We start from the raw sequence: 27,818 nt of genomic DNA, 5'->3' as shown, positions 1-27,818 counted from the left end.
CATGGAACATGACAACCTTAAGAAAATTGACTGTATCATGTAAGTTCAGGGACTTACAAGAAGAAAAGATAAGAAATCAAATGATCGATCGAACGAACGAGTATCATGAAGATTCAAGAGACGTTGTTAGGATTGAGGGATCCAACGTTATAAAAACCAATTCCTTTATCAAGACACATGGAAAACACTTCCCGTTTTGTGAAAGAACAATGCGAAATGAATGTTGCGAATGTGCTCCAAAAGGTGGCACAGAAGACGTATAATGAGCTTTCTAGCAAAAGTTAATCAGTTACTTGACAGTGATAAAAAGAGAACATGTTACAGGTGTGGAAGTATGAGGCAAACAGCAGAATCAGTGGTATGTGCAGCCTCAAATGTCAAGTGTCACAAGTGCAAAAGGTTAGAACACCTTGTTGTGTATGTAAGATGAGTGGATTTGTTAGTGGGAAATGCACAGTCAATATTGTGCATGAGAAAGAAGTGGAAATTCGAGTCAATGCAATTACTAAAGATGAGGAAGTAGAAGTTTAGTGGTATGTGGCATGAAATCACAGCATGTAGTTAATGATTGAAACACTTCATCCTGTGAATTGTATTCTGAAAATGAATGGTAAGGAGGTGCAAGTGTGGGCGGGTTTGTGTTCACCTTACACTTTGATTGATAGAAATATGTGGGAAAACCCGAGCAATTACAAATTGAATCCCACTGATGTGGAACTAGAGGGATACTGTGGAGTTGAATTGCCAGCTTTGGGATATTTTGTATCTGATAGGAGGGCTGAAAGGCAAAGTTTATACGGTTGAAAAAGTGAAAACATTTTTGGAGTGGAACCGCTCCAACCAAGTGTTGCTGGCTGTTCAGAGTGAATTGGTTAAGTGGAGTTTTCAATTTCCTGATAAATTGGAATGTTTGAGGGAATTTGCACACCAGATAAAACTGAAAGAAATGTTGCTTAAAGTGCACAAGGTGCAAAATGTTCCACTTACTTTACGTAAACAACTGAAGAATGAATTGGAATGGTTGTGTGACAATGAGGTAATTGAACCCATTGAGTCGTCAGAATGTCTGAGTCCTATTGTGTTGGCCAATAAAGCTAATGGCAACCTGTGAATATTTGTAGATCAGAGAGATCAAATTAAGAGCTTATGGGTTGACCAGCATCCTCCTCCCCACATCAAAAAAATATGAATAAATGTGAGAGCAGCCAGGCGTTTCATTAATTTGGATCTATTTAGTGCGTACCGTCAGATGAGACTACAGCCTGAATCTAGGCATTTGATGTCCTTGATGACAACAGAAGGGGCATAACAATTTGTTTCTATGCCATTTGGCTTGGCTTTAGCATCTGCTGTTTTTTAGCATATCATGCAGGGCATATTGCTAGGGATATCTAATGTATTAGTCTCCTAAGAATGTGTGTTACGTTGGGGTGCTGATAAAGAAAGTCATGATTCAGCACTAGAGAGTGTATTAGAGAGGATGGAACTAGCTGGATAAACCATCAGTTTGGAAAAGTACAAATTTGGTGTGGAAGAGATGGAGTGTTTAGGCATTCATTGTCATATTAGGGAGTTAAACACAAATATAGTTTGGTGGGAGCTATCCAGAAAGCACCTTCACCTATGGATAAGGACCAACTACATTCCTTCCTAGGACTAGCGGAGTATTACCTAAGTATGTAGATCATTTTTGTGTGGAATTTAAATCTTTGGTTTAGAGATGGGCTATCAAACATCACGCAACAGCTGTATTTCATCCTCGTGAGAATGGTTTCATTGAACGTTTCATTCGCGTTCTGGAGCGGAAATGTCCAGTTAGTGGTGTGTGGTTTTTTAGGTCTCGACTGACCCAGCGCATGCGCTGGTCTGGCGAGACTTATTGAGAGGGCTCCAAAAAGTGCTACCAGGCCAGCCTAGAGCTACAGTGCATGTGCGCGGGCGCGCGCGCCGCTTTTACCGCGATTACTTTCACTGTCGCGGCCGCTTTGATGTTTGATCGCGATCTGGATCACTTTCGCGGCCGCTTGGCATAGCCAATAGGTCTCGCTTTTGGATACCTTATAAGTACTTAGTTATGCAACTGTTGCATGGCTAAACACTTAGAAGGTCCCAAAGGCGAGACCTATTGGCTATGGCAATGCTTGTTTGTGTTGGAGACAGCAAGTGAAAATCTTGGGAAATTACAGGACTACGCCCCATTCCATCCCTGGGGAAACACCATTCTTTTTGTTGAAAGGGAAGGTACCCTGTACTGATGTAGGACCTGCTTGGATGGAAATCACTAAGCGGGAAAAGGTTGATAGTATGGTATTTAGATATAAAGTGAAGAAGTATCAGAGTATGTATGCTCAAAGGGATAATGATAAGATTAAAAAAAGAAAATTGTGAGTGGCATGTAAGAGTCTGTCCGAGAGGTATGTGCAAAAAGATTTGTCCAAGTCGTCTAATCCCAAGGAAGTGGAAGATGTTAAGGTTAACACAGTGAGGCTTTCAAATAGAAAGTAGTTGAACAAGAGGAAAGTTACCCTGTGTAGTGAAATAGAGCAACGGTTGTGGCGTGATTCAGTCCCATCTTACAAGACTAATGTTCCATTAGGGAACATGAAGGAGAGGGAAAGACCTATCTGTGTAACCAGTAAACCCAAGTAGTTGAAAGATTATGTATGTACTTTAAAACCGATTTCCTTCCTCGTATGTTCATAACTTATGCTACATTTTGTGAAGAGTAGTAAATGTATCTGTGCACAACAGAAATGTACATTTTGTATGTTTTTTTCCAGAATGTTGGATTGATTGAAGCTGGCATGTAGAGAGAGCAGTTGGAGCTGGCTGAGCCTGTCAGGGGTTGTTCTAACTCACTTAATAAAGTGACTCTTATATCTACCAGTGTGTGTATCAGCCCGTCACAGTCTCAAAAGCTACTAGCAGGGGCAGAGACAATATGTGCCTCAGCAACAACAGGCCTCCGAGTCTTTTTGAGCTGGAGGTTGGAAGCAGGTTGACAGCGTCCCGACCCCTATGGACACCAAGCTACCCAAACCCCTGCACCTCCCCCACAGCTGCAAAACCACTTTAATTTGCACTTGGCAGCCCACGATCCGCCAGTAGAGGGTTGGAACTTCTTCTTCCTCCCCCCTGGAGGAGTATCACGTCCAATCAATGGGTGCTGCAGACCGTCCAACATGGATACCTCCTACCCTCTCTTTTCTACCACCCCAGGACATTCCACCCTCACTGCAACACCTCCCAAAGGACCACTTATCCATACCTCATGGAGATGGAGAAGTTCAAGGTCTCTTCGCTAAGGGAGCAATACAGAGGGTGCCGGCATCAGAAATCCAGACTGGTTGTTACTCTGCTACATTCTGATGCCGAAGAAGGACTTTGGTCTCCGTCCTATCTTAGGCATTCGCCCTCTGAACTTCTTCCTCCGGAAGGACAACTTCAGAATGCTTACACTGGCCCAAGTTCTGTGTGCCCTGAATCCAGGAGACTGGATTTGCAGGAAGCATATTTTCACATCCCTCATACTGCAGTCCCACAAGATGGCACCTGATCTTCAGGTAGGCCAATAGGACCTTCCGTTCCATATTCTCCCCTTTGGCCTTACACCTTGGGTGTTCACAGATGTATGATTGTGGTCACAGTCCACCTGCGGCCGTTGTGAGTACAAGTCTTCCCATATTTTGACAACCTGGCTGCTAATGGCAAGCTTGCCTAAAACAGTCCTAATCTTGAGATGCAAATCCCTAGGCAATTAATGGGTCACTTAATCCACAGCGACTCATATAAGTACATACTTGATACAATACACTCACTGTCTCTATCAAATTACGTTAAAATATAAATTTTTATTCTTCTCTTTTTAAAAACATCATAATACAAACATACAGTCAAAAAGCAACATACTAACAAATGACATCTAAACAGTCAAAATATACTACAATAAGACACACTTCGTGAATAGTGTCATTGGACACCATGGAGTAAACAATATACAGTGATTCACCAACAACATATATAAGAAAACACAAAGGACGGTGGCTATGCGATGGATCTTCTTTTCTAAAAAAAAATTGATTTTTTAACATAATTGATATGAGTCGCTGATGATTAAGTGACCCATTAATTGCCTAGGGATTTGCATCTCAAGAGTATTATTTCCCTGCCCTTTGGAATTGGATTAGTGACAGGGGGTCCTTGTTATACGCTCAAACAGTCGTAAACCACCTCCAGATGAGGACCAACTGGTGGACATCATTGGGGTTTTCCATCAACGCGCTGAAGTCACACCTGACTCCGTCACAGTGGTTCCCCTTCAACAGAGCCATCCTGGATACTGTGCTTTTCTGAAGCCAGGCTGAAATGGCAGTTTAAACTTCGCACACAGGCTGCAATGGCAGGCCTGAGACATCTTTAAAGGGATACCTAAGCGGGTGGCTCAATCAGTGCTGCAGGCTCACTATAAGCATTGACTGTACAGGCCCTGGACACATGTGGCACCACTTTGCTAGGGACTTGTACGTAAATTAAATGTACAAATTGGTTGTAAGCTAATTTTACCATGTTTAAAGGAGAGCACACCAGCACTTTAACACTGGTTAGCATTGGTATAGTGTGCAGTGTCCTAAGGCCAACAAAAACAAGATCAGAAAAGTAGAGGAGTAAAGGCAAAAAGTTTGAGAGAAGACCATCCTAAGGATGACGGGTCTAACAGTAGGATCATCCTAAGGATGATGGGCCTAACAGTAGGACCACCCTAAGGATGGCAGGTCAACGTGTATGTCAGCTAGAGGAGAGAGTCACTTTAGTTATGAGTACTTCAGAGTTTTGAGACTGGTCTTGAATTGAGCAAATGAGGCCTCTTTTCTAGGTGTGTTTGTTAGCAGGTTCCATGGTTGACAGATGGAAAGGCCAACATCTACCAAAGCTTTAATTGAAGCTGTCCACTCAAGAGTTGTTCATTGGTAGCAGTAACTTGCCTTTGATGGAGCTAAAGTGTGGGCACATGGCATTTGCAAATTTTAGCCTCCTAGCTTGAGCCAGTACAATTATATTCTAGAGTCTGAGATATGTTCTCCCCTTTGAAGTCTCAAGAGTAGTCGAGCCACGAGCGTTTGTGCAATCTGTAGTTTATGGACACGGGCTTTGGTAACCCTAAATATCTAGAGTTAGCATTATCAAATTGGAAATTAAACAAAGTGCGTACCACAACTGGGAGCGCTGAGCATGGAAGAAGGTTGCAAGATGGAAAAGACTGTGCCACATCTAAAATAAGTCAATTGAGGAGTATCCCTAGATTGATCACTTTTGCCCTTGATGCAGTTCATTGTTCAAAGATAGAGAAATTAAATCCTGCCCCATGCCTCGTGCGCCGAACAGAATAGCTCCTTCCATCTCACCCCTCTAAACGGAAAAATGTGCACAAGTCGGACTCGGCTCTGGAGTTGGATTCTCCATCACTCGATCTAAGAAGTGGAGTTTAGCTGCATAGCTTTTGGGTGGGTAATTTGTCATTCTTTGTCTAAGTAATCTGTTTCAGTGTGAACTGTCCTCTGTTTTCCGTGTGCCATGTGCTGGCCAAGACAAACCCTCTGATGGCCACCACATCACCCCTTCAGCGAGTAGCTGATGTTAGGCCAATGCGTGAGCTTCAGTGCATGGTTTCATCACGTACGTCCGGGAATGATGCCTGTATTCAGTCAGCGAATAGCTGTCCGGCCCATACTTGGGCTTCAGTGCATGGTTTCACCAGATTCTTCCAGTTGGATGTTGAGACCAGGAGGGACACCTGTTTCTTCAACATTTTTGATATGATGAGGTATCTGCTCAGTAAAGGAGCTGTGCTGCAGGTAAGGAATCATCAGGGAAACGCATTAAATATCGTTCCATAATAGTTTTCGGAGTGATATTCTACCAAAAGCAAACACAGTTAGCTGCACCTGCACCACTTATCACCTTTCTAGGACATCTAAACTCTTAGTCAGGCCGTGTGCACGATGAAGCACATATAAAGCGCCCCTTCCCTGCCTCTGATTATGGTTAAAGAACTGACCGACAGGGAGGGCAGACTTTGTCCCTCCCTTTATTCCTCATCTCCTTTGAGGTCCTGAGACTGCAGCTCTGAGTCAACAAACACCTGCCAGCAAACACAGGTTCGCTAACTGGGCTCTCTTTTCGAGCGTCACCGTTAACTCTTGGGAAATAGCCCTGTGTTTCTACAGTATTGGATCTTTTATAGATTCACATACTTGAATCATCTCTGTCGTCGTAGTGGGAGTTCCACGGTATACATATAAAAGCAGTTGATAATACTATCATAGGCTAAAATGCAATGAACAGTCACTGCAATAGCCTATCCATTTTCTTTTGTAAAAAAGAACCAAACTTAAGTAACAGCCAATCAGGCGACGTCACCCTCTAGAACAATCCCAAGAGAGGCTAGGTTCCTCAGATGTTTAACCACACATCGTGTGAAGGGGAGTCTCACCGAGCTCGGCTCAGTTTCTTCAATTTTCCAGATTTATACTCAAAATGTTGGATTCTTCAAAGAAAGGTCTTTTCAGGTAATGATTTAAGAAGAGGATGCATGCTGAAGATCCCCATAAGACCTGTATCTACTGTCTCTACTCTAAACATAAGGTAAAAGACTGCAAGATTTGCAGGACTTTTTCAACCAAAACCCTTAAGGACAGAGAGGGTAGGTTGTTGATTTGGCTTCAGAGACTGAAAAGTAAATCTGATGCCATCTCTGAGGATGAGGAGAGCTCTATCTCACAGGCTTCTCAGGAAACATCTAAAAGGAGAGAAAGATCTCATGAATCTCCTGAAGTTTCCAAGAAAAAGGCTTCTAAAAAGTCTCGTCCGGAAGATGCAGGCACCTCACAAAAAGAAAACCATTCATTTCCTACTGAGGAGAAAAGCCATCTAAAGCATTAACATGAAAAACATTCTTCAGAAGCATCCATGAAGATTACAGTCTCTAGGAAGCTTATATAGTCGACAGCGTTGTCTTCTGGCTCCCCATCGACACAAAAATCACCATCTGAATGCATTTTACCTACCTCCTCGTGGAAAACTACATCGTCAACGACGGATACGACTGCACTATCGACGACGTCCCCGCCGACGATGATTCCAACAACTACGAAGGCTCCAACTCCGCCAACGACTTCTTTGTTGATGATGACTCTGACGACGACGACTTCCTCGTCGGCGACGTTGGTTCCGTCGAAGACCTCCTCGTCTACGACCGTGTCGACGACGACCGCTACGGCATCATCGACAATAGTTACGACGATTACTTCTTCTGCTCCTATCATGTCCTCGTCGATGATATAGACACCGCTGCTGTAGACGAAGCAGACAATACTGTATCCCACGCCTGGTGGTAAGCGACCGTTGATGTTGCAACTAACGCCTGTATATCCGTTGACGACGTTCTCGCCGATGACACCGTTGACGAGGCGTTTTTTCCAGAATACTGCAGTGGTCTCACCTTTACCACCTTCAACATATTTGGAGGAATCGGATGATGATGGAATGTTTGGTCCTGCTCACACTCCCTCTCAGCTTCATGTTAAGTATCAGGACGATGATTAGGATGACTATGAAAGTTACTATTAACAGGAATATCACCATCCACATGCAAAAATACAATACATGGAGCCTGTTGGTGAGCCCATGGCTCACCTTCCTGTGGCTTCGGTTCAGGATCTACAGGACATGCTACATGATTACCGCACTCGTTTTCCTTCATCAACTGCTCCTCCTCCTCCGCTGCCTCCACCACCTGCACCTTCACCACTGGCGTCTCATCCACGTAGTTCTGAGGCTTATCCTCCAGCGTCCCATGTGACGGATACTGTTTTGCCATCACAACAACATGACACTTCTGATGATGGAGAAATTGAGGAGGGTCAACTTCAGAATGAAGGGCAAATAGTTAATGAATGTAAAGACTTTGTTATTTCAATGCCTGCTTCGCTATCTCCTCAAACTGCAGATTCTCTGCTGGAGGACATTGGCGGCTTCCACGCACTAATGGCAGGGCGGCTTCTCGTTTTCAGTTGTCAATGACAGTCAAGCAATCTGACTGTTTTCTTTATGCTTTTAAGGATCTGTTTAGAAAGACTGAGCGAGAGATACCCATTATAGATCACATCTGGGAGGAAGGTGTGAAATTGATGAGAACATCTGCCACAGTTATCCCGGTCTTGCCCAGTATTGACAAAAAATATAGAGTTCGTGATGATGCTCCAGCCTGTCTGGTAGGGCATCCTAAGCCGGATTCCGTCATCTTGCAGACTGCCCAACGGAGATCAAGAAATCCTTTAGCACCTATTACTGCACCACCTGACCAGGTGGGAAGAAGCCTTGATAATATTGGCAAGAGATTTACAACCACTTCAGGTACTACTGTGCGTGCGGCTAATGCTCTAGTGATATTAGCAAGATATGACTGTCAAAGGCGATTCAATAGCGCTCCTTACACGGGCCTCCTTCCGGAGGATAAAAGACTAGAAGCAAGAAAGAATCTACTTGAGGGAGAAAGATCTGCATCAGAAATGATAAATGCTTCTATGGATGTGTCATCCTTAGCCTTCATCAGCTCGCTGGAGTGGCTGTCCTCAGGTGTCAGGGTTGGCTGAAGGTAACAACGTTCCAAAGCAAAATACTGGACATGCTGCTTGATGGTGAGATGCTTTTTGGCAAACATATTGATGACGCCTTACAGAACATTAAGACTGACACAGCTAAGGCTTTGGGCACACTCCAATACAGGAAGACCCCCTTTTGTGGAGCACGTTCCAGTGCAGCCTATTCTTTTCAAGGAGGTTACCAGAAATACCAGCCTCAGGCTTGCACCTCACTTCGCCCTTCCTACCAACATCAGCAGCAATATCGTGCACCACCACCTGCTGCTTACTTCCAGACAGCCCAGGCAGAAGCAACAAGGTCAATCGAGGGACACTGTCAGAAAACAGTGACGAGGTCTCGCTGCCTGCCGCTCTTCCCACGATTACTTCATCCATGAAAACTCCTCTCTCTCGTTATCTAGGTCAATGGAAGAAAATAACCACAGACAAATGGGTCATGGATATAATACAATTTGGTCATACCCTAGAGTTTGTCACAGCACCACCTCCTCATCTGCCTTAAAAATCAATACCACCCCATCTTCAGTTGCTAAAGAATGAGGCATTGATCATGCTCCAGAAAGGAGCAATAGAATGTGTGCCATGCTCTCGGAGAGGAAGGGGCCTTTACTCCCTGTTTTTCCTGATAAAGAAGAAGTCCGGAGAATGGCGTCCCATTCTGGACCTCAAAAAGCTCAACGAATACTTGTAGAAAAAGTCCTTTAGCATGGTAACTCTCTAGGAGATATTACAGCTTCTAAAGTATACTACTTTCAGGAGCAATTGGACAGACAATGGCTTCAGATAGCAGGATCATTCAAGGATATTATTCGGATCACCCTGGTCATGAGAAGCGCACTTACTTGGTGGCTGTCCGCCAACAATCTCTCTGTGGGACTGACATTCCTCTCTCCTCTTCCGGAGTTCGTTCTGACCTCAGATGCATCATTGGAAGGCTGGGGGCGCATCTTCAGAACCTCCAAATAAGCGGCAAATGGAGTCTTTCTCTGTCAAAAATGTATATCAATTTTCTAGAACTGAGAGCGATTTTCCTAGCCCTTCAGTCGTTTCTCCCTAGGATACGGGCATCCTCAGTCCTCATTCGTACAGACAATACCACCTGTATGCATTATCTCAAGAAGCAAGGAGGAACGAGATCTCCAATCCTATCTTTGGAAGCTCAAAGGATCAGGGAATGGGCACTATGGCATCACATAACCATCAAGGCGGAGCATCTCCCAGAAATAAAGAACAACCTGGCAGACACCTTGAGCAGATTATGTCAAACAAATCACCAGAGGGAACTGATTCTCAATTCCATCTTCCAGAAATGGGGAACACCCAGCTTGCGTTTTTCCCCCATGCCCTCTTATTTCCAGGATTCTGATGAAAATTAAAAGGGAACCGTGCCAGCTCATCCTCATTGCTCCACGTTGGCCACGCCAGCATTGGTTCACTGAGCTATTCCTGCTGTCGCAATCCAAGCCTTATCGCCTGCCAGTAACAACAACTTGGCTAACCAATAGCAAAGAACAAATCCTGCATCCGCACCCAGCTTCTCTTCAGTTGCATGCTTCGCACCTGAATTCAATGAGTTCAAGGATTTAGTCATTCCCCAAGACTGTAGAGATATATTGTCCAGATCTTGAGCCGAGTCCACTACTAAAACGCACAGACTGAAATGGAAACATTTTTGTTCTTGGTACCTTCGGAATAGCACTCACCCTCTACTCTCATCTCCAGAACAAATCTTGCCTTATCTCCTATCTAGGGCGAAATCAGGTCTGGCTTATGCGTCAGTAAGGGTCCATCTCGCGGCCCTCAACCCAATACAGACACACTTTCGGCGCTTCTTCTTTTTGGCCTTCTCGCATCATCAAGCAGTTCATGAAAGGATTATTTAGGACTTTTCCTCCCATTCCACCTCCTGCACTGGAATGGCACCTTAATGTAGTCTTGTCTCAACTAATAAAACCACCTTTTGAACCAATTCTCACCTAGAAAGTGGCATTACTTCTCGAGCTTACTTCTGCAAGGAGAGTAAGTGAAATTCAAGCCTTCAGCATAAAATAGCCCTATTTATGATTTACTGAGGACTATGTTGTACTGAGAACAAACCCTAAATTCATCCTGAAGGTTCCATCTCAGTTTCACCTTAATGAACCTGTGGTCCTGCGCACTTTTTTCCCACATCCTTCTTCACCGGCGGAGGAATGTCTCCACTTCTTGGATGTCAAACGGTGCCTTAAGTTCTATTTGCAAAAAACAAGCAGCTACGCAGACGGATCAACTGCTAGTCTCTTATGGGCCTCCAGGACTGGGGTTTGCTGTCAAAAAAATAACTATTGCACGATGGATCGCTGCTGCTATTCAGCTCTGTCATACTAAGGCGGGTAAACCGCTTACGATCAAGGCCAAGGCACGTTCTACTAGAGCAGTGTCCTCTTCTGCTGCTCTTTTCACTGGAGTACCATTGGACAAGATTTGCTGTGCCGCTACATGGAAGAGTGCTCATACTTTCATGCAGCATTATTACCTGGCTATGGCAACTTATAGTGAAGCAGCAGTGGGGCAGGCAGTCCTGTGTCATCTATTTCTATAAGGTAAGTCTCTACTATTAGAGGTGTTTTTTTCCTTCGGCATTATGTGCCTTTACCTGCTTAAAATGATGTTATCCAATTTTGTATGCTTATGTAACTTGGAATGTATACTGATAGTAGATAGCTACATTATATCTTATATATGTTCCAGTATATACATGTATAATGTTACCCACCATCCTCTAAGGGTAGATATGTATATATTGTATTGTTTATATACATGTCTGTCTATGCAACTGCTAGCTACTCTGATTCAAGCATGTGAATCTAGGAAAGATCCAATACTGGAGAAGAAAATTAGTTACTTACCTGCAACTACGGTTCTCCAGTATTGGTATCTTTCATAGATTCACATGCGACCCACCCTCCTCTCCTGAGAGGCTTCCCTTATTTCCTCTAGGTATAAAGTTTCACACTTATGCTTGAAAATCTGAGGAACCTAGCCTCTCTTTGGATTGTTCTAGAGGGTGCCGTTACCTGAGGGTGCCATCACCTGATTGGCTGCTAACTAAGTTTGGTTCTTTTTTACAAAACGGATAGGCTAATGCAGTGACTGTTCATTTCATTGTAGCCTATGATAGTATTATCTACTGCTTTTATATGTATACCGTGGTACTCCCACCATGACGACAGGGATGATTCAAGCATGTGAATCTATGAAAGATACCAATACTGGAGAACCGTAGTTATAGGTAAGTAACTCATTTTCATCTCAGGCTGGAATTACTGGGTTCCCAAATGCCATGTGCTGTAATTCCAGACCCAACATGTCCGCCACATGCTCCAGGGAGATGATACAGTGGCGTAATGCAAAATTATGGGGCCTCCTGGAGAATCTGATGAGTGGCCCTTGAGTCTGCCACAGCTCCCAGATATTCATGGGCCTTGGGCCGAATGGGACCCCCCTGGCCTCTATGTATCTGTTATATTCCCAGATTGGAGAAAGGCGCACTGAATTTGGACCTGGCATTCCCTGGTGGGTTTGTCACTCTCAGTTTACGGGATAATACCTCGCCATGCAGGGATTGGGGATTCCGCCCCCTTTACCCCTTCACCAAAAACAGGGACCTGGTAAGGTCTGCACAAAAACATGAACTTATCTCTCCAAAGTCCGGAAGGAGGAGATGCAAACCTGAGAGTTGGCTGTACTAGAACAACAACAGAAGCTGGCATAGGTGCAGCTGGGCTTTCATGGAGGAGCTTGTGTCCTGGGACATAGGGAGGGACACAAACCATTCATTCAGTGGAAGCGGACATATCCCGTTCCGTCTGTATTCACACCTGCAGTGTCATCTGACAGCCGATCTCCCACCCAGGACTTGCCACCACGTCTGGGGAGCTTTTGTACCACATTCGGCAGACGCCCAGTGCTGGGGTGAAAAGGCCGCTGGTTCTTGTGTTACCGTCCTCTTGTTCACCCTTTGTGGAGGGCGCCTCTGTCCCTGATGCGTGTTGCTGGCTCTGTGCCTCGCCTTCTGTGTGCCGAGATCCTGTTCCAGGCCATTCTTACGCGCACTCCTCAGTGGCGTCACACACAATGTTGCTCACCTACAGATGATGTGATGGGGGAGCCCGAATCTCCCATGTGTCACACATATCCATTGGCCTTGGACTAAATGGGGGTCCGCTGAAGAGTTGGGGGGGCCCAAGGGCTGCTGGGGCCTGTGTTACGCCCCTGGCGCTCCTGTGAGGTGGTGCAGATTCTGAAGGCCATGAAGTTTTACAGGTGTGAAATGAGACCACAAGATACAAGACATGCAAATTCATGCATCAGTGGTTTGCACCATGATTGCGGTTGCAAACCATTGCCAACTGACTGCCAAAAGGATTTTAAGCTGTTGTGCGCAGACCCCTGGGGGGTCCGTGACACAGTCATTCGTGACGTCAGGTCAGTCAGTGAATCTCATGCCATGGGTGAATGTGAACAACTTGTTACATTGTAGCCTGCCTGAACCCAGAGCGACCTGAGCCAGCCTTCCCCCAAGCTCGCTGGCAGCGTGCAGACCGCGCGCTGCCAGCTTTCTGTCAGTGTGCTAATTTAGCAGGGCTTCGGCTTGTCGACAGCTAAAGAGGTTCTATAAATGTGTGACTTTGCATTTCAGTGTGGTGATGCGGACCACACACTGAAATGCGTTGGTCTAACGCCTTTTTGTGTGGAACTTGGCAGGGCTGACTCAGGGGTGCAAGACTGTTTACAAAATTAAATGTTAGGAATAGTAACCTACTTATAAATAAAAAAGCAAAATTCAAATGTTTTAAAGCATTCTTTAAATGTGAAGGAATTTTGAATTGAAGGCTCAAAGAAACCTGGTCTAGGGAACCCCAGCGCGCTTTGCTTCGCCTAATGGCATTCACTGGGCGCCCTCTTTTTCTTAAATGCAGCCCTGAGTCCAGGGCCTCTTGTGTTCCTCAGTGGTTTGCAGGGCTTCCAGTCTTTCTCGCTGCTCTACATTTCGTATAGCTTTGGCAATTCCATTCCAGTCAAGTATTTCACAATTTCCTTTCTGGTTATACCTTCAGTTTTTGTGCAGCCTTTCGCCAAATGGTTCCTACATTTCTTATTAAACCCTTCCCTGATGATCTCAGTGATTCCCTATTACTGAAGTATATATGTCTGGGTCCTGTACTTTTTCAGTAACCAAGGCCAGCATTCAACCTAATCTATCCCCTACACTATTTAGAGTCTTTGTATGGATTGCGTAGGAGGGCACTTGTCTAATCTATCCATCTCTTGGTGTCTACTAATTGTTGCATTTTATCTGTATTAAGCGCCACCTCTTGCTCAGGCCTACAAGTGTTGTTTCTGTATCTTGGAGTGTGCGTTCCTTTTGTATTTTCACCTGTGATTTTTTTAAATGCACTCCCCTCTGACTGCTACATTTTAAGCCTCCCACTCCAATGCCCTGATTCCTACCATTTACCGCTTATGATGGATAAACTGGGTGATGCATTTCTGAATAAGTGAGAGAAAAGGCTGGTCAGTTAGGGCCTTGATCCGAAGTCTGCATAGTGGTGTTTTGGGTCTGGCCTTAGTCTTTTGATGTGTGCACCGAAATAAGTGATCGGAGAGGAACCTATTTAAGCTTTCTCGCACATCCCCAATAGATTTTCTACTTTCATGAAGATGTAATCAAGTCTGCTGCAAGTGTGATGCGTGTGGGAGTAACCTGATTAACTTTTAATTCAGTACTGAATTGTCTACCCGATTAAGGGCCTTATGTAAGCATTTCTTAACAGACCGAATCGCTATTTCAAGCTGTTAAAAATTGCAAATTAGGCTTTCAGTATGTACGAAAGGCATAAATGCGGTCTCAAAGTGCGATTTTTACCCAGTAATATTAGCATTTTTGGAAATCGACAAAATAGGAAATCGCAAATAGCGATTTCCTATTAAAGATTGTGCATCCGTAGGAATCACTACTAGGAAATTGCATGGTACGCACTTTCTGATTTGCAATTCCCAAATAGCGATTTCTACAGATTCGCTATTTAGGAGTCGGAAATTAAGAATTCGGTAAATATGGCCCCAAGTTCTCCTATGTGTTCTAGTAACAATACCATTCCCAATTTCAGTTCGACTGTGGGAGTGAATTTATCATTATGCACATGTAGGACACAATTTAGAACGCCTGCCCTGATGAATTGGGTATCAAAGTAGGGAGACGAAACCTGCATTATTTCCCCAAAGAACAAATTGTCATCAGTGTTGGGTGTGTAAATGTTTACTAAGTCAGTTTATGTCCTGTCCGGGAGGCCCACAACATCCCTCGCTAAAGGATCCAGAAATGTTTCCTGTTTCTGAACTAGGACCCCTGCAGCAATCCTTACAAGTACCACCTGAAACAAGCAGAGTAGGGCACTGCGAAAATATGACACTCCATTGTTTTCTTAGTTTATCAATCTGTGGCTGCAGTAAGCGTGTTTCCTGTAACAGTGATTTGTATCTCTCGTCTCTTAAGGTAAACGTGTGTTCTGTATGTTTAAGGATACCGATTCAGCCTCCGTATATTCCAGATCATCCGTTTCCTCTGCATCAACATTGAGTTGTTACCATCAATATGTCCAGTATTTTTGCTAGCTCCCACCAACCACATAAGTATATGTACTGCAAATTCACATTTCATTGTTCTTTAGATGTGTGCATCTGAGTCCCAACTCACTCCAAGGCTGCTGATTAACATTGTGTTTTCTATAAAAACAAATAACTTCCGCTCCCTGCCCCCATTACACCTAAGGGGTGGTGTGAATATAAACCCACCTAATTACAAACTAGTCATCCATCCAAATGGTTACAAGTGCCCTCCCTAATCTAGACTGTAGAGCTCACTAATCTTTGTCCAGGTCCTTTAAAACGTCCAATATCAACCGCTCCACCATTGCGGACTCTGATGATAACAAACTAATCCTAAATCCACATTCATTATCCTTAACTTTACCTTGTGGTCAGATGGTAGCTAGCTCAAACTCTCCCTTCCAGAGGCAGAGTATGTCTACGCCAGCCCGCGACCACCATCTGTCCTAAGAGAATGGTTTATTTTCCCTATCAGCAATTCTGCAGATCGTATTTGGTGACCGATTATGCTATGTCCCTTCCCCCTCACAACCTGCACTTTGATTCTTTTTTTTTTTTTTTTTTTTTTTTTTTTTGAAAACCTTTATTTCAAAATTCAGGACACAGCTATTCAGCCGACAGCCCGAAGGTTCGGCAGCATTGAGAGTTAGATACAGCGATGTGTCCCCAATACAGTTCAAAGACTAATGCAAAGGTCCAATTTTAAGTAAACACAGAAAAAACTCACAACAAACCCCAGCAAGGCAAGGACATTGAAAGCCCATGGCGAAAGCCCCCAGGGGAGGCCGGACCCCACTCATCTACTAGTTACAAGACTGTGTACGGAGGAAGAAGGGGGACAGCAGAGGCCCAAAACGGTTCCTAAAACCAAACTGTGCTGGAAAGTAGGTCAGGGGGAAAGCTGTTCCTCGGGAGGTTCCAGATCCGGGGCAAGACATATTCCCCCCCTGTATTGGTTCCACCGCCCCCAGATGGCATGCCACTTCCGGGGGCGACCTCTAGAGCAGTAGACCGTCTTCTCCCTAAACATGCTCCAGTCCATGTTCTCCTTCCACGCGGTCAGTGTAGGGGGTCCCGAGGAGCCCCACAATCGCGCGATATCCCTTTTAGCTACCATGTTACCCAGAGTCACCCATTGGGTCTGCGCCTCATCGAGGTCAGTGGGCCCCCAGACGTTCAGGAGGCAACACCGCGCCTCCGGCTGTACCGCAGTGCCCGTCACCTCCCCCATAACTGCATGGACTCTCCTCCAGAACTCCACAATGACACCACATTCCCAAATGATGTGCAGGAAAGTACCCACCATACCACATCCCCTTCTGCACAGGCCGTCCTCCGAGAATCCCATGTGGACCAGCCTTGGCCCCGTCACATACACCCGGTGCAGTATTTTAAGCTGCACCAGCCTCAGACGCGACGGGATCGCAACCTCCTTAGGAGAAGAAACCGCTGACTGCCAGTCCTCATTATCCAACTCAAGGCCATCCCTAGTCCACTGTTCTCTCAGCCCCAAAAGCATGTCTGCCCGGACGTTAATCAACTTCTTATATATGAGCGAGATCGTGCTCTCGGGCATATGACCATCAAGGACTCGGTCCTCAAGGGGAGAGGACTCCGGCACCTTCTCACCCTCCACGAGGACTGATCGGAGGGCGTGACGCAGCTGGATATACCTGAAATACTCTGAGGGCCCTAGCTCATACTCAGTCTGCAACTCCTCGAAGGACTTCACCCTCCCCTTATGCAGCACATCTCCCACCTTGGATATACCTATCAGGTCTCACTTATCAAAGCCCTTCGTATGCCAGAGTCTTCCCAATCTTTCCGATTCAAACAATGGGGTAGCGAGGGTGAGCCTATCCTTCCAGCCCAATGAATCAGTCGCCATCTTCCATACACGCACCGCCACACCTGTGGGCCCCGTGAGGGACGAGTCTAAGGACCGCGAAAACAACGCCCTGTAGTAGTTGCCGCCACGCAGCAGCCACCTATCCATGGCATACCCAGGGCTGAGGGCAGGGCCATAAAACCCATGGTTGATCGCGCTCAGCTGCGTGGCCCAATAGTACCGTCGGATGTCTGGGAGCGCAATGCCCCCATCGTACCATGGGAGCGTCAACTTTGAAATAGCTATTCGCGGCCGCCCATCCCACAGCAACGTCCGTTGGAGGCCTTCGACCTCCCGAAAGTATTTGGCCGGTACCCAGTCCAAGGTGTTCTGGAGGGCGTAGAGGAAGCGGGGAAGAGACATCATTTTGAACAGGGCCGCACGCCCAACAAGGGAGAGCGGCAGCCTCCGCCAACCTTCAACATCTCGCCTCAAGCGCGCCAAGGGGGGGAGCAGATTCCTCTCATAGCGCACAGCAGGATCCATGGATATAAAAATCCCCAAATACACGAAACCCTGCTGGGCAACCTGTATCGAACATGTTCTAGGGATCGGTGGGACCTCGCCACTAAGAACGTACAAGTACGATTTGCCCCAATTAATCACAAGCCCCGAGTTCCTACCGAACGATGCGAGTACGTCACAGACCACTATAAGTGACTTCTTAGGTGAGGCAAGATACAGCAGGATATCATCGGCATAAAGCGAAATACGGTCCTCGTGATCAGGCGACCACCGAAGGCCCCGTATATCCGGGTGCCAACGTATCCACGCAGCCAACGGTTCAAGGGCGAGGGCGAACAACAGAGGCGACAGGGGGCAACCCTGCCGAGTACCCCTACCAAGCTGAAACGGAGTAGATGCCCGACCATTCACCACAACATTCGCTAGTGGCCCCTCGTACAGCAACCGAACCCAACTCACTATACCGCGACCGAAACCAAACTTGGCCAGCACGGCCCATAAGTATGCCCACTCCACCGTGTCAAAGGCCATCGTGGCATCAAGAGATGCCACAATAGCCGGTTCACGCAGCGTGCCCGCCCTGGCGATGACGCCATGAAGACGCCTAAGGTTTAATGCTGTGTTTCGGTGCGGGATGAAGCCAGATTGATCCGGGTGGACCAAATCGCCAAGTACCCTAATCAAACGGGTAGCCAGGAGTTTGGCCAGAATTTTCGGCTCAGCGTTGAGGAGTGAAATGGGCCGATAGGAGGCGCACCTATCTCGGGGTTTACCCTCTTTATATATGACCACGATCGACGCCAGCCGCTGATCCAACGGAAGGATCCCATCCCCCCGCGCCTCCAAAAACATGGCGCGCAGGTGAGGGGCGACCCTATCCGGGAACAGTTTGTACAGGTCGATCGGCAGTCCATTCGGTCCAGAGGCCTTACCCGAGTTTAACGCGCGAATCGCCCCCGCCACCTCGTCAACCGTTATGTCACCATCCAAATCGTCCCTATCTATGTCAGAGAGGCAGGGCAACTCGATATCACGGAGGAGATCAGACGAGTCCTCGGGCGGCCTGTCCGACACAGAGGAATAAACCCTACGAAAATACTCCGCGAAACACTTCACAATCCCCTCAGGTTCCACAATCGCCTCTCCCCACTCTCCCGTCAACTCTGGCACCACTCTATTGACCCGTTCTTTCCTGTCCAACCACGCCAGAAGTTTCCCTGCCTTATCACCAACGTCATACAGGCGGCCCTGTTGTTCCCTACTGAGGGTCTTAGCGGCGTTCGTCACCAGGTCCCTATACTCCGCCTGCTTCAAGCAAAGCTCATGCAGTGAGGACTCTGTAACCTCCTCCTCCATAGCCCCCTCAAGGGCCGCGATCTCCTCCTCCACTTGCCGCACCTCGCCATCCCTCCGATTCTTGGCAGCCACCACCAGGGAGAGGGCTTCCCCCCGAAGCACGGTCTTAAAAGCTTCCCACAGCGACACCGCCGAGTCCACGGTTCCCAGATTGTCCTTAAAGTAATTATCTACCTTCTTTACCAGGGCGCTGCGCATCTTGGGGTCTCGGAAATACCATGGGTTGATGGGGGCCACCCTCCCTCCTCCCTCCCGACCTAGATCCAGCCGGATCCACACTGGCGAGTGGTCAGAGATACCGCGTGCCATGTGCCTCGCCTCGGATATCAACGAGGCATGTGCGGCCAGAGTGAGCAGGTAATCAATCCTGGAGAGGCTACCATGCGCCCCGGAGTGAAACGTGTATTGACTCTGTGTGGGGTGCCGGAGCCTCCAGCAGTCTATCAGACCAAACGTATCCAGGAAGTCTGGAAGCCATTTCTGAGCCCCCCCTGTGTCCCTGGGCGGGTATCTATCCAACAGTCCGGAGCCCACAGCGTTGAAATCCCCTCCCACTACCAGCATTCCCCCCGGGAGAGTCAGCAAAGCCCTGCCCAGTTCAGCAAATGTGGAGGCCTGCAGGGCCGGCGGGACATAAACCGAAACCAAAACCAAAGTCCTTCCTTCCCACCGCCCCGCCACCGCCACAAACCTCCCCCTATCGTCAACAATGGTGGAGTCCACCTCAAAAGGCAACGATGCTCTAACGAGGATGCCCACACCCCTGGACCCAGAAGAGAATCCCGAGTGTGCAATGAATTTATACCCCTTCCTATTCAGGGCATAGCACGTATTACCTATGAGATGCGTCTCCTGCAGCAGGACAACATCTGGCATTGAGCGTTTCAAAAATTGCAAAACAATCCCCCTCTTGATGCGATCCCCCAAACCATTAACATTCCAGCTTATAACACTTAAGCCCCTACCCCCCATCCTCAAACGGAAAGAGGCCCACCCCACACCCGAGGAGCCACCATGGAACAGCCCTGAAGATAATCATCATGCCTTGCAGAAATAAACCCCCCAACAACAAACTCAAAATCCCCAAAACTCCCCCCACCCTGCACCCCTGCTGCAGCTTACAAAGCCCCCCCAACTTGCAGTGTGCCTGTCGCCCTACAAAAACAAAAAAGCTACAAAAAGTACCCTAAGGGAGGAAAAGAGCACCCCTCGTCCTCCCGCAACCCTCCACAGTTACTGCACTCTGTTCAAATCTACAAGTATGGTCAAATCAAGTCAGGCCGGCTCTGAGATATCAGCCCTGTCCATCCCGGCCACTGTCTCCATGCTCGGCTGTGTCGTCCCCCGTCCGTCGCCGGGGCAAAGCGTCCAGCCATTCGTCGGCCATAACAGGACAGTCAAAAAAGAATGTCCGATCTTCATGCACCACCCGTAGTCTGGCAGGGAAAAGCATGGCATACTTCAGATCCAGTTCCCGAAGTCTCCGCTTCACCCCCAGGAAGCTCTGTCTCTGTCTCTGCACCTGCTGGGTGAAGTCCGGATAAAAATTCACCGACGCATTCTGGAAGGGGACTGGGCCCGTCACCCTCGAAGCTTGCAGGATAGCGTCCCGATCTCGAAAATGAAAGAGCCGGGCGACAATCGGCCGCGGCGGGGCACCCGCCTTGGGCCGCCCGCCCGGCACCCTATGGGCCCTTTCCACCGCAAAAAACTTTCCAAGGCCCTTAGGCTTCAGATGATTGAGGACCAAATCCTCCACAAGCAGGTCTGCTGAAGCCTCATCCGAGGACTCCGGGACCCCGATGACGCGCACATTGTTGCGCCTGGCCCGGCTCTCGAAGTCCTCCAGCCGGCGGGCGGCGAGGTCACTCTCGGCCCTCAGCTTCCGAACCTCGGTCTGCAGATCCGCAACATCATCAGTGAGGCCCGTGGTCTTGTGGTCCAGGTTCTTAACGCGTTCGTTCGTCTTGCCCAGGTCCGAGCGGATCAGATTGACATCCACCAGGATGGCATCCACCTTATGCGCCAGGGCCTCGAACTGTCTCCCCATCGAGGTCTGCATCCCGTCGAGCGCGCCCATGACATCCTGTAGGGAGAGCTCCGGTGTCCCAGGCGAGTCCTCCTTCTGGGCATCCGGCGCCTGGCTCGATCCACTCGGCGATGCTTTCAGGAGGGCGTAGCGGTCCATACTGTTGACTTGGGAATACGTTCCCCGCCTGGTGGACTTAGTCTTCAGCCGATCCCCTTCTGCTTTGCCCGACATAATGGACTCCAGGCAGTCCAGTGCAGTTAAGACTGTTCCCTCTCAGAGAGAGGAATAAGGAGTGAGCAGGTCTGCCTTGTGCTGCCAGAGTAGCCCGCCGAGCGTCCTTGGGGTAATAAAGCCACCCAGAGCTCTACAGTGTCCGGGCAGACAAAGGGAACGAAATCGAAAGTGAAAGAGCGAGGACCTCCGTCCGACAGTTCACACCTCGCCAGGCCGTTGTTGATCAACTAGGAGTCGGGCATCCTGCCAACTCTAGCCCCTGGCATCCCCGGGAGTTAGGCCGCAATCTTCCGCCAGTCGTAAGTCCGGTTCCCGATGGGCGATCCGACCGCGGGTAGCATCAATCGCCTCCCTGACAACTCAGCAACACGGTGCCATGCATACCATCAGGATTAGAGACAGGATAGTCGACGGAGGGCGCGAGGGGCTCGGGAGCTCTAAGCTCACGCGGCCATCTTGGTCAAGCGCTAGGCTCCTCCCCTGCACTTTGATTCTTAATCCCCTACTTTATTCTCCACTTCTTGTGCATTCTATTGCTTCAGCAGCATAATGTGTTATTGTTACAATATTGATAATAAGCTGCTCGGTTTCATTATTACATTGTTCCAAATGATTCAAGCGTCAGGATTATTACTCCAGGTACTTGCCACCAGGTTCAGATTTTGCTGCATTTCTCCTCTAACTTGGTGTCATCTTATTGCACAAGTATTGTATTTCATCGGAATGTGGGTCTTGTTCTTCTTGTGATCAAAATTCTGCCAGATTTCCCCACCCCCTTCTGCCTGAGCTTTGACGGTTGTGCCTCTACATCTTTGAGGTGTTTTGTCCCCCATCTCTAGCCAAGTGCACTCTTCCTCTGGGGTATCGAAGAAGTAACTTTTTCTGTTTGCTGTTACTTGTAGGCAAGCTGGATAGTATAACATGTATTTCAGCTTTTGCGTCACCTTGTTATATGTTTTAATTTGCACTTGCACTCTTTTTGTATGATAGCAATCATGATTTTTGGGGAATCGGAGTGTTATGCTTTTTGTAGGAGATAGTCTTTGTCTCTGACAATAGAAGTCCTCTCCGAGAGGCTCCCAGTGGGGGTCTGGAGACCAGGGATCTCTGCGATATTTCTACTGCAGACGTGCCTGAGAGGCCTTGGGGTTTGAGAACATCTAAAATCCATTGTTCAAGGAGTAATTCAGTTGACGTTCCTTCTGATTGGGAAGCCCAAAAACCTCAAGTTAATTGGCCTGGAGCTGCCTTCTGCGTCTTCCGCTCTATCTTCCAGCGTTCTAGTTAGCGCATTCAGTTTGAACATCCCGTTCCCATAAGGTGCCAACTTCAAGTTTCAATCCAATGGTTTCAAACTGCAGACGTTAAGGTTTTGATGTTGCCTGCAGTTCTTTGGACCCACTCCACCATTTTTCTCAAGTATGTATGCAAAAAGTTGACTTCAAACATCATTGCATCGATTTAGTTTTCTAGTGCCGACACGAGTTTTAAATGGCTAGGAGCGAGTCAGTCAAGGGGATCTCCTCTCTTTGAATATTCTGGTCATATGGCAGAGGGTGCCTGTTTGCTGGGTGTTCCTCCGAGACGCTGTTTAAGGAGTTATATATATTTGGTGATAGAATTACCTTGCGCATGTTTGCCCATTTTATTCTTACCCATGTTTAGTGATTTGGATTATGTAGGTCTTTGGCCGTACTTTACAGTTTTAAAAGCCTGATGCTTGCAGGAACAATACGGAGCGATACCTCCGTTTATTGTCGATTATGGAGGCTAGCTGTCCTAGAGCATACACGAGGGCTGTCGCAGCAAACCCCACAATGGCACTAATCGGGATGTCACCCGTCCCTTTACATCATGTATCAGAGCAGAGACAGTATCAGTGCAGTTCTTTCACATTCTTTTTCGAAAACTGCAAGTCTCTGCAGCCAGTTTGTATTGATTGCACATGGATTCATTTATCCTTGGCTGGGCCATCTGTCCCCAAGGAGACCCTTAGGCTGAATCCCCTCCTCCTAGGCTTGGGCCCAGGGCATCCTGCCAGGGCATACCCCTGTTAGTCCTGTCTTACTTGCTGATGTATGGCCTTTAGGCTGGGTGAATATGTGAGAGGGTGAAGTGAATGGAAGTGGTGACATCTTTCTGTTATCACAGCAGCTACGTGGATGGTAGTTGTCAGGTTGGCCGATACAATGGAGCAGACGAGGCATCAATATTATTTGTGGACAAGATGGCTGATGCTTTTTCATCCATGGGCAGGTCTTGATGGCTGTGATTCCTGTTTGCTGGTCTCTTGTAAAAGTAATGTCCTCACATTGGTGCTCAACAGACTCACCTACCCTCAATCTCAGCCCCTGCAGTAGTTTGCGCCCCTTTAGTCATCTGTACCATTCCAGCAATGACCACAGGTTGCCTGAGCAGTGGCCCTGTGGTCCCAAACTAAATAGACAACAGGCTTCCTGAATGTGAAACTTGGACACTTGCCTGAAACCAGTGTCTTGAGTGCAGTGGCTGGAGACACCAGGAATGTCTGCACTGACCACCACTGCATTCTGGGGCAACCTATGACAATCAGGAGAGAGTAAATGCACGCTCTGAAGTTCAGGACACTGTTCCCTTCTTTTGTACTTTACTGGGTACATTGGTAATACATTGAAATGTATGTTTCCCTTTTCTTGTTGTGTTAGGATCTCAAACAGTAAACAATATTGGCTATTAATATAAGTTTTGGCAGAATCCTCCAATGTGAAATGTACTGATTGTCATCGGCTAGTGATCACGATCACCAACTGTTTGCAAACATTATTTACACAATGTAGATATAAGGACTCCCTGCTACTTATAACTGTTTCCAGGGCAGGGAAAATACAATTGTTAAAAAAAGTTTCCTAGGAAACTTATTGCTCTATTAAATATGCAGGACCATTGTTCCCCCATGAGTGGAGAAGACTCCGTGTACTGCAATTATCAGAAAACTCCTTTTATTCATACAAAATCATTAAAAAAAAGACCGACCATCATTGATTCTATTTTACTAAATAAACATATTTAGGACAATAACATAACAATACAAGCATCAGTAATGGCAATAATGATTGTTTTCCAAATGCCTCATACAACATAGTGATACTATGAAGATCCATCATTGAATTTAAAGCCACCAAATTGCATTTCAAATATATTGTACTTTTTGTTTTTCATTCCTACTATTTAATCTAGCATCACCTTTACAAACTTGTATACATTTAACCTCATGATTGATTGTCCAGTCTTTCCTATATGGACCGTATCTATAGGACACTCAGCTTTGCCTGTTGTATGAGGCATTTGTAAAACAATCATTATCGCCATTACTGATGCTTTTATTGTTAAAAAAGGGGCCTTTGCAGGAGATATCTCACATCTGCCTGTGACTGAGGAAACCCCTTTCACCAGAATGAGGTTTCTGGGCACTGCCCAAATGGGTCATCCTGCCAGAGGATCAGAAAATGTCCCCAAACCCAAGCATTTGCCTTTTGCTCTTGGAGGAGTTGTCACACCTCGTTTACAGTTGAGCACTCGAGGGTTTTAGCTGGAGGCAAATACAAGTTAGCCTCCACTGTCTCCAGGCGGGGGAAACACTAGCATTTCCAGGTGTTTCCTAGCCTGTGATAGAATCATTACATTGAATATTGCATCCTAGTGTTTTCCTGTAGAAGAGCCTCCGAACTGCAGTGCAAATAGCTTGTGGGGCTTTTTCACTGTAACAACATGTTTAAAATTAAATTTCTACATGTCCTAAATCTCTACCTGTCCTAATTTTAAAAGCCATGCACCGTGCCTTATGGGCAGTGAGACTTACAAAGGGGTTACCTACATTTAAAAGTAAGGTTTTGACCAGTCGAAAGGGTTTATTTTGACGGGTTGATATGCTGTGTAAAAGCTGCTTTAGCCAGGCCAGAACAATAGGCCTGAAACCTTGTTTTGCACTGCCACTGTAGTGGATGGCACAGTGGGTGCTGGAGTCTACCAGTGACATTGAACTTACAGCCCCTTGGTACAATTTGCACCATATACTGGGGACTTGTAGGTAAGATGCATATGTCAATGAGAGGTATACCAGTTTCATCATGTTGAAAGTAGTAGAACAGGCACTTTACCTCTTTTTAGCAGGGGTAAAGTGCAAGGAGTTGTACAGCCAGTATAACCAGATAGGGCCAAAATGTGGGCGGTACACCACGCAGAAGATGGTAATTTTGCCTCCAAAAAATAAATGGATGTTTGTATGTTGGCTATGTTTTATTGTATTCATATAATGTGTACAAGGACTACTGCAGTAAACCGTGACGTAGCAGCCCAGTGTGTGTTGAGGCGGAAGAATCATTATCGATTGTGTTTTGGTGCTGTAAAGGCTTTTCTCCTGTTGCAAGACTGTTTGTAAATTAAATATATAACATGTAATTAATGAATCCTATTTCTCTTCCAGCGATATCTCCTCAGCCTTCAACAGTAAATCGAAGATGCCACGAAGTGCTGAGTCTGTGAGCCCAAGGAAAGGGAAAACGCCAAACATTGCCCCGCAGTTCTCACAGTCTGGACCACAGCAAACCAGTCGCCCCAGCTCCGCCGGATCCTCTACGCGAAGCAGGCAGAGTAAGCACTCTTAGTTGTGTAATCCACTAATCCCCCAATGAAATGCCTCTCTTCACACCACCTTCCCACAGCACCCACCCCATTCGAAAGGTAACAGGTCCTTGAATAATGACAGCCAATTAGATTCAGGAAGTTCCTGAAATGGCTTACGCAGAGTAGGAACTCTTGTTCCCAGTAGCCTTGTGGCTGCAACGGTCACTCAAGTTATACTTGTGTGGCCTTTGCAAGAAGTAGTAGCAATAATAGTACGTACCCTTACCAATCAGTTAAAAGAGAAGTGTATGTGATCAAGACTTGAGAATAAATAAAAAGCTAACCTGTTTACTAAAAACTTGGATGAATGTGGGAAATGAAAAACTGTTGCTAATTAATGTTAGTACGTGACCTGATATTAGGGAACCCGGTTAGTGCCAATGACTTTGACGCAGTAGGTAAGTGATTATAACAAAATGATAAAGTCCATTCTCAGGAATTGCATCTGACTAAGATGCCCTCTCTTTCATTTCTGATTATGAGGCTACCTCCATGTAACCTTCTATGAATACTGTGCCATTTTGTTTTGATTGTTTCTTTTTTTAGAGTTTTATATAGCGTGAACTAGACCCAAAGATGATATGACACCATACGGGCCATTACTGGACTGTCGCTGGTGTGCTCCCCATCAGTTGCATTGCTAGGCTACGTGGAGGAGATCCCACCTGAGTCACGCCGTCTCACGGCTATGTTGCTGTTGCTCGCCAAGCGTAGACTAGCTATACATTGGGGAGCCCCTAGGCGCCCCGTGTTACTGAATGGATTCGGGACATAGTTATTGCCAAGAGCAACTGGCGGCATTTTGGGATATCATGCCAATGGCATCTCGCCCGAAAGATATCTGGGAACCCTTCACAACGTGGCTCAGGGGGAGCGATGTGGATCTCCTTGACGATACCAGACCATAGATAACTGAAGCCCCGCAGGAACCGACTCGCCTAACAAGCAGCGCACGCTTCCCTTCCAGTCAGGACAGTGATATCCCCTGTATGGGGGCCGGCGACCCCTCTCTTTTGATCTCAGTCGCCTTAGCTTCCCAAATCCTCATTTGCTCACTTATACTGCCATCAAGTCTCTATACTTATTACTTAGTTGATTGTCCTAATATATACGGAGTTGCATTTTATCTCTGAAATGTATATTTGTGTAACAAGATAGTAATGTACAGCTTATTGCTGCCATATGTCCCATGTCAGTTGCCTGGATTGTAATTTACTGTGCAATGCATATATTGGAGCACGTTCTGTTATAAATTTGTCTGAATAAAAATAAATAAAAAAAAAAAAATGAGACCCGAAGATATCGGGTATCAGAGCGCTTTACATAGCACTAGTTTTGTTACTCAAGGACACATTCATTTTTGTTAGGCACGGGGAGATTAAGTGATTTTCCCAGAATCACAGGATGTTGAGCGTCGTGTCCGAGACTCAGATCCGGTTCCGCAGCTTCGACTTCGGCCGCTCTAGCCGTATGGCTAAATCCTCTCCTCTTACTTTGTTTTTTTAAAGTTTTTTGCTTCAGTTTTCTCCAGATTTATTCTCAAATAATTATGATGACTGTAATTTACCAATTTATTTAGAACTTGTACAATTTAAGTTTGGTTAGCAGAAATAATTAAAACAACTATAGGTAAGGAGTTGAACTTCTTAGCTTTGGGCAGATTTTGATTTCAATAATGTGGACTCAAAGATCAGCAAAGAAAGGGCTGAGAAAGCGATCTTATTTAAATCTGTTTACAGATGGTATTCTTTGGGGCTAGCCTCCCATCTTCTCCCGCATGCATGTTATTCCAATTATTTTAGAATAGTCTACGATAAGAGCGAGAAGGTCCAATTTTTAATCTCTCCTGTTTTGGCAAAGGCTGCTTCCT

General features: G+C 46.5%; 1 protein-coding gene across 2 annotated transcripts in view; it reads left to right on the top strand.

Annotated features, from left to right (window-relative positions):
* The window catches only part of ARMC9 (armadillo repeat containing 9), a 542,713-nt gene that overhangs the window by 501,045 nt on the left and 13,850 nt on the right, over nucleotides 1–27,818 (top strand). For both annotated transcript variants that reach the window (XM_085635734.1, XM_085635735.1), the window contains exon 24: nucleotides 25,749–25,915. In XM_085635734.1, coding sequence (XP_085491860.1) covers nucleotides 25,749–25,915 — 167 coding nt within the window. The remainder of the gene's footprint in view (nucleotides 1–25,748; nucleotides 25,916–27,818) is intronic.

The sequence above is a fragment of the Triturus cristatus genome, chromosome 11 (assembly GCF_964204655.1).
Source record: "Triturus cristatus chromosome 11, aTriCri1.1, whole genome shotgun sequence".
NCBI classification, from domain to species: domain Eukaryota; kingdom Metazoa; phylum Chordata; class Amphibia; order Caudata; family Salamandridae; genus Triturus; species Triturus cristatus.
Note: the sequence above shows the minus strand (reverse complement) of the source record. Positions and strands in the feature narration are given on the sequence as shown.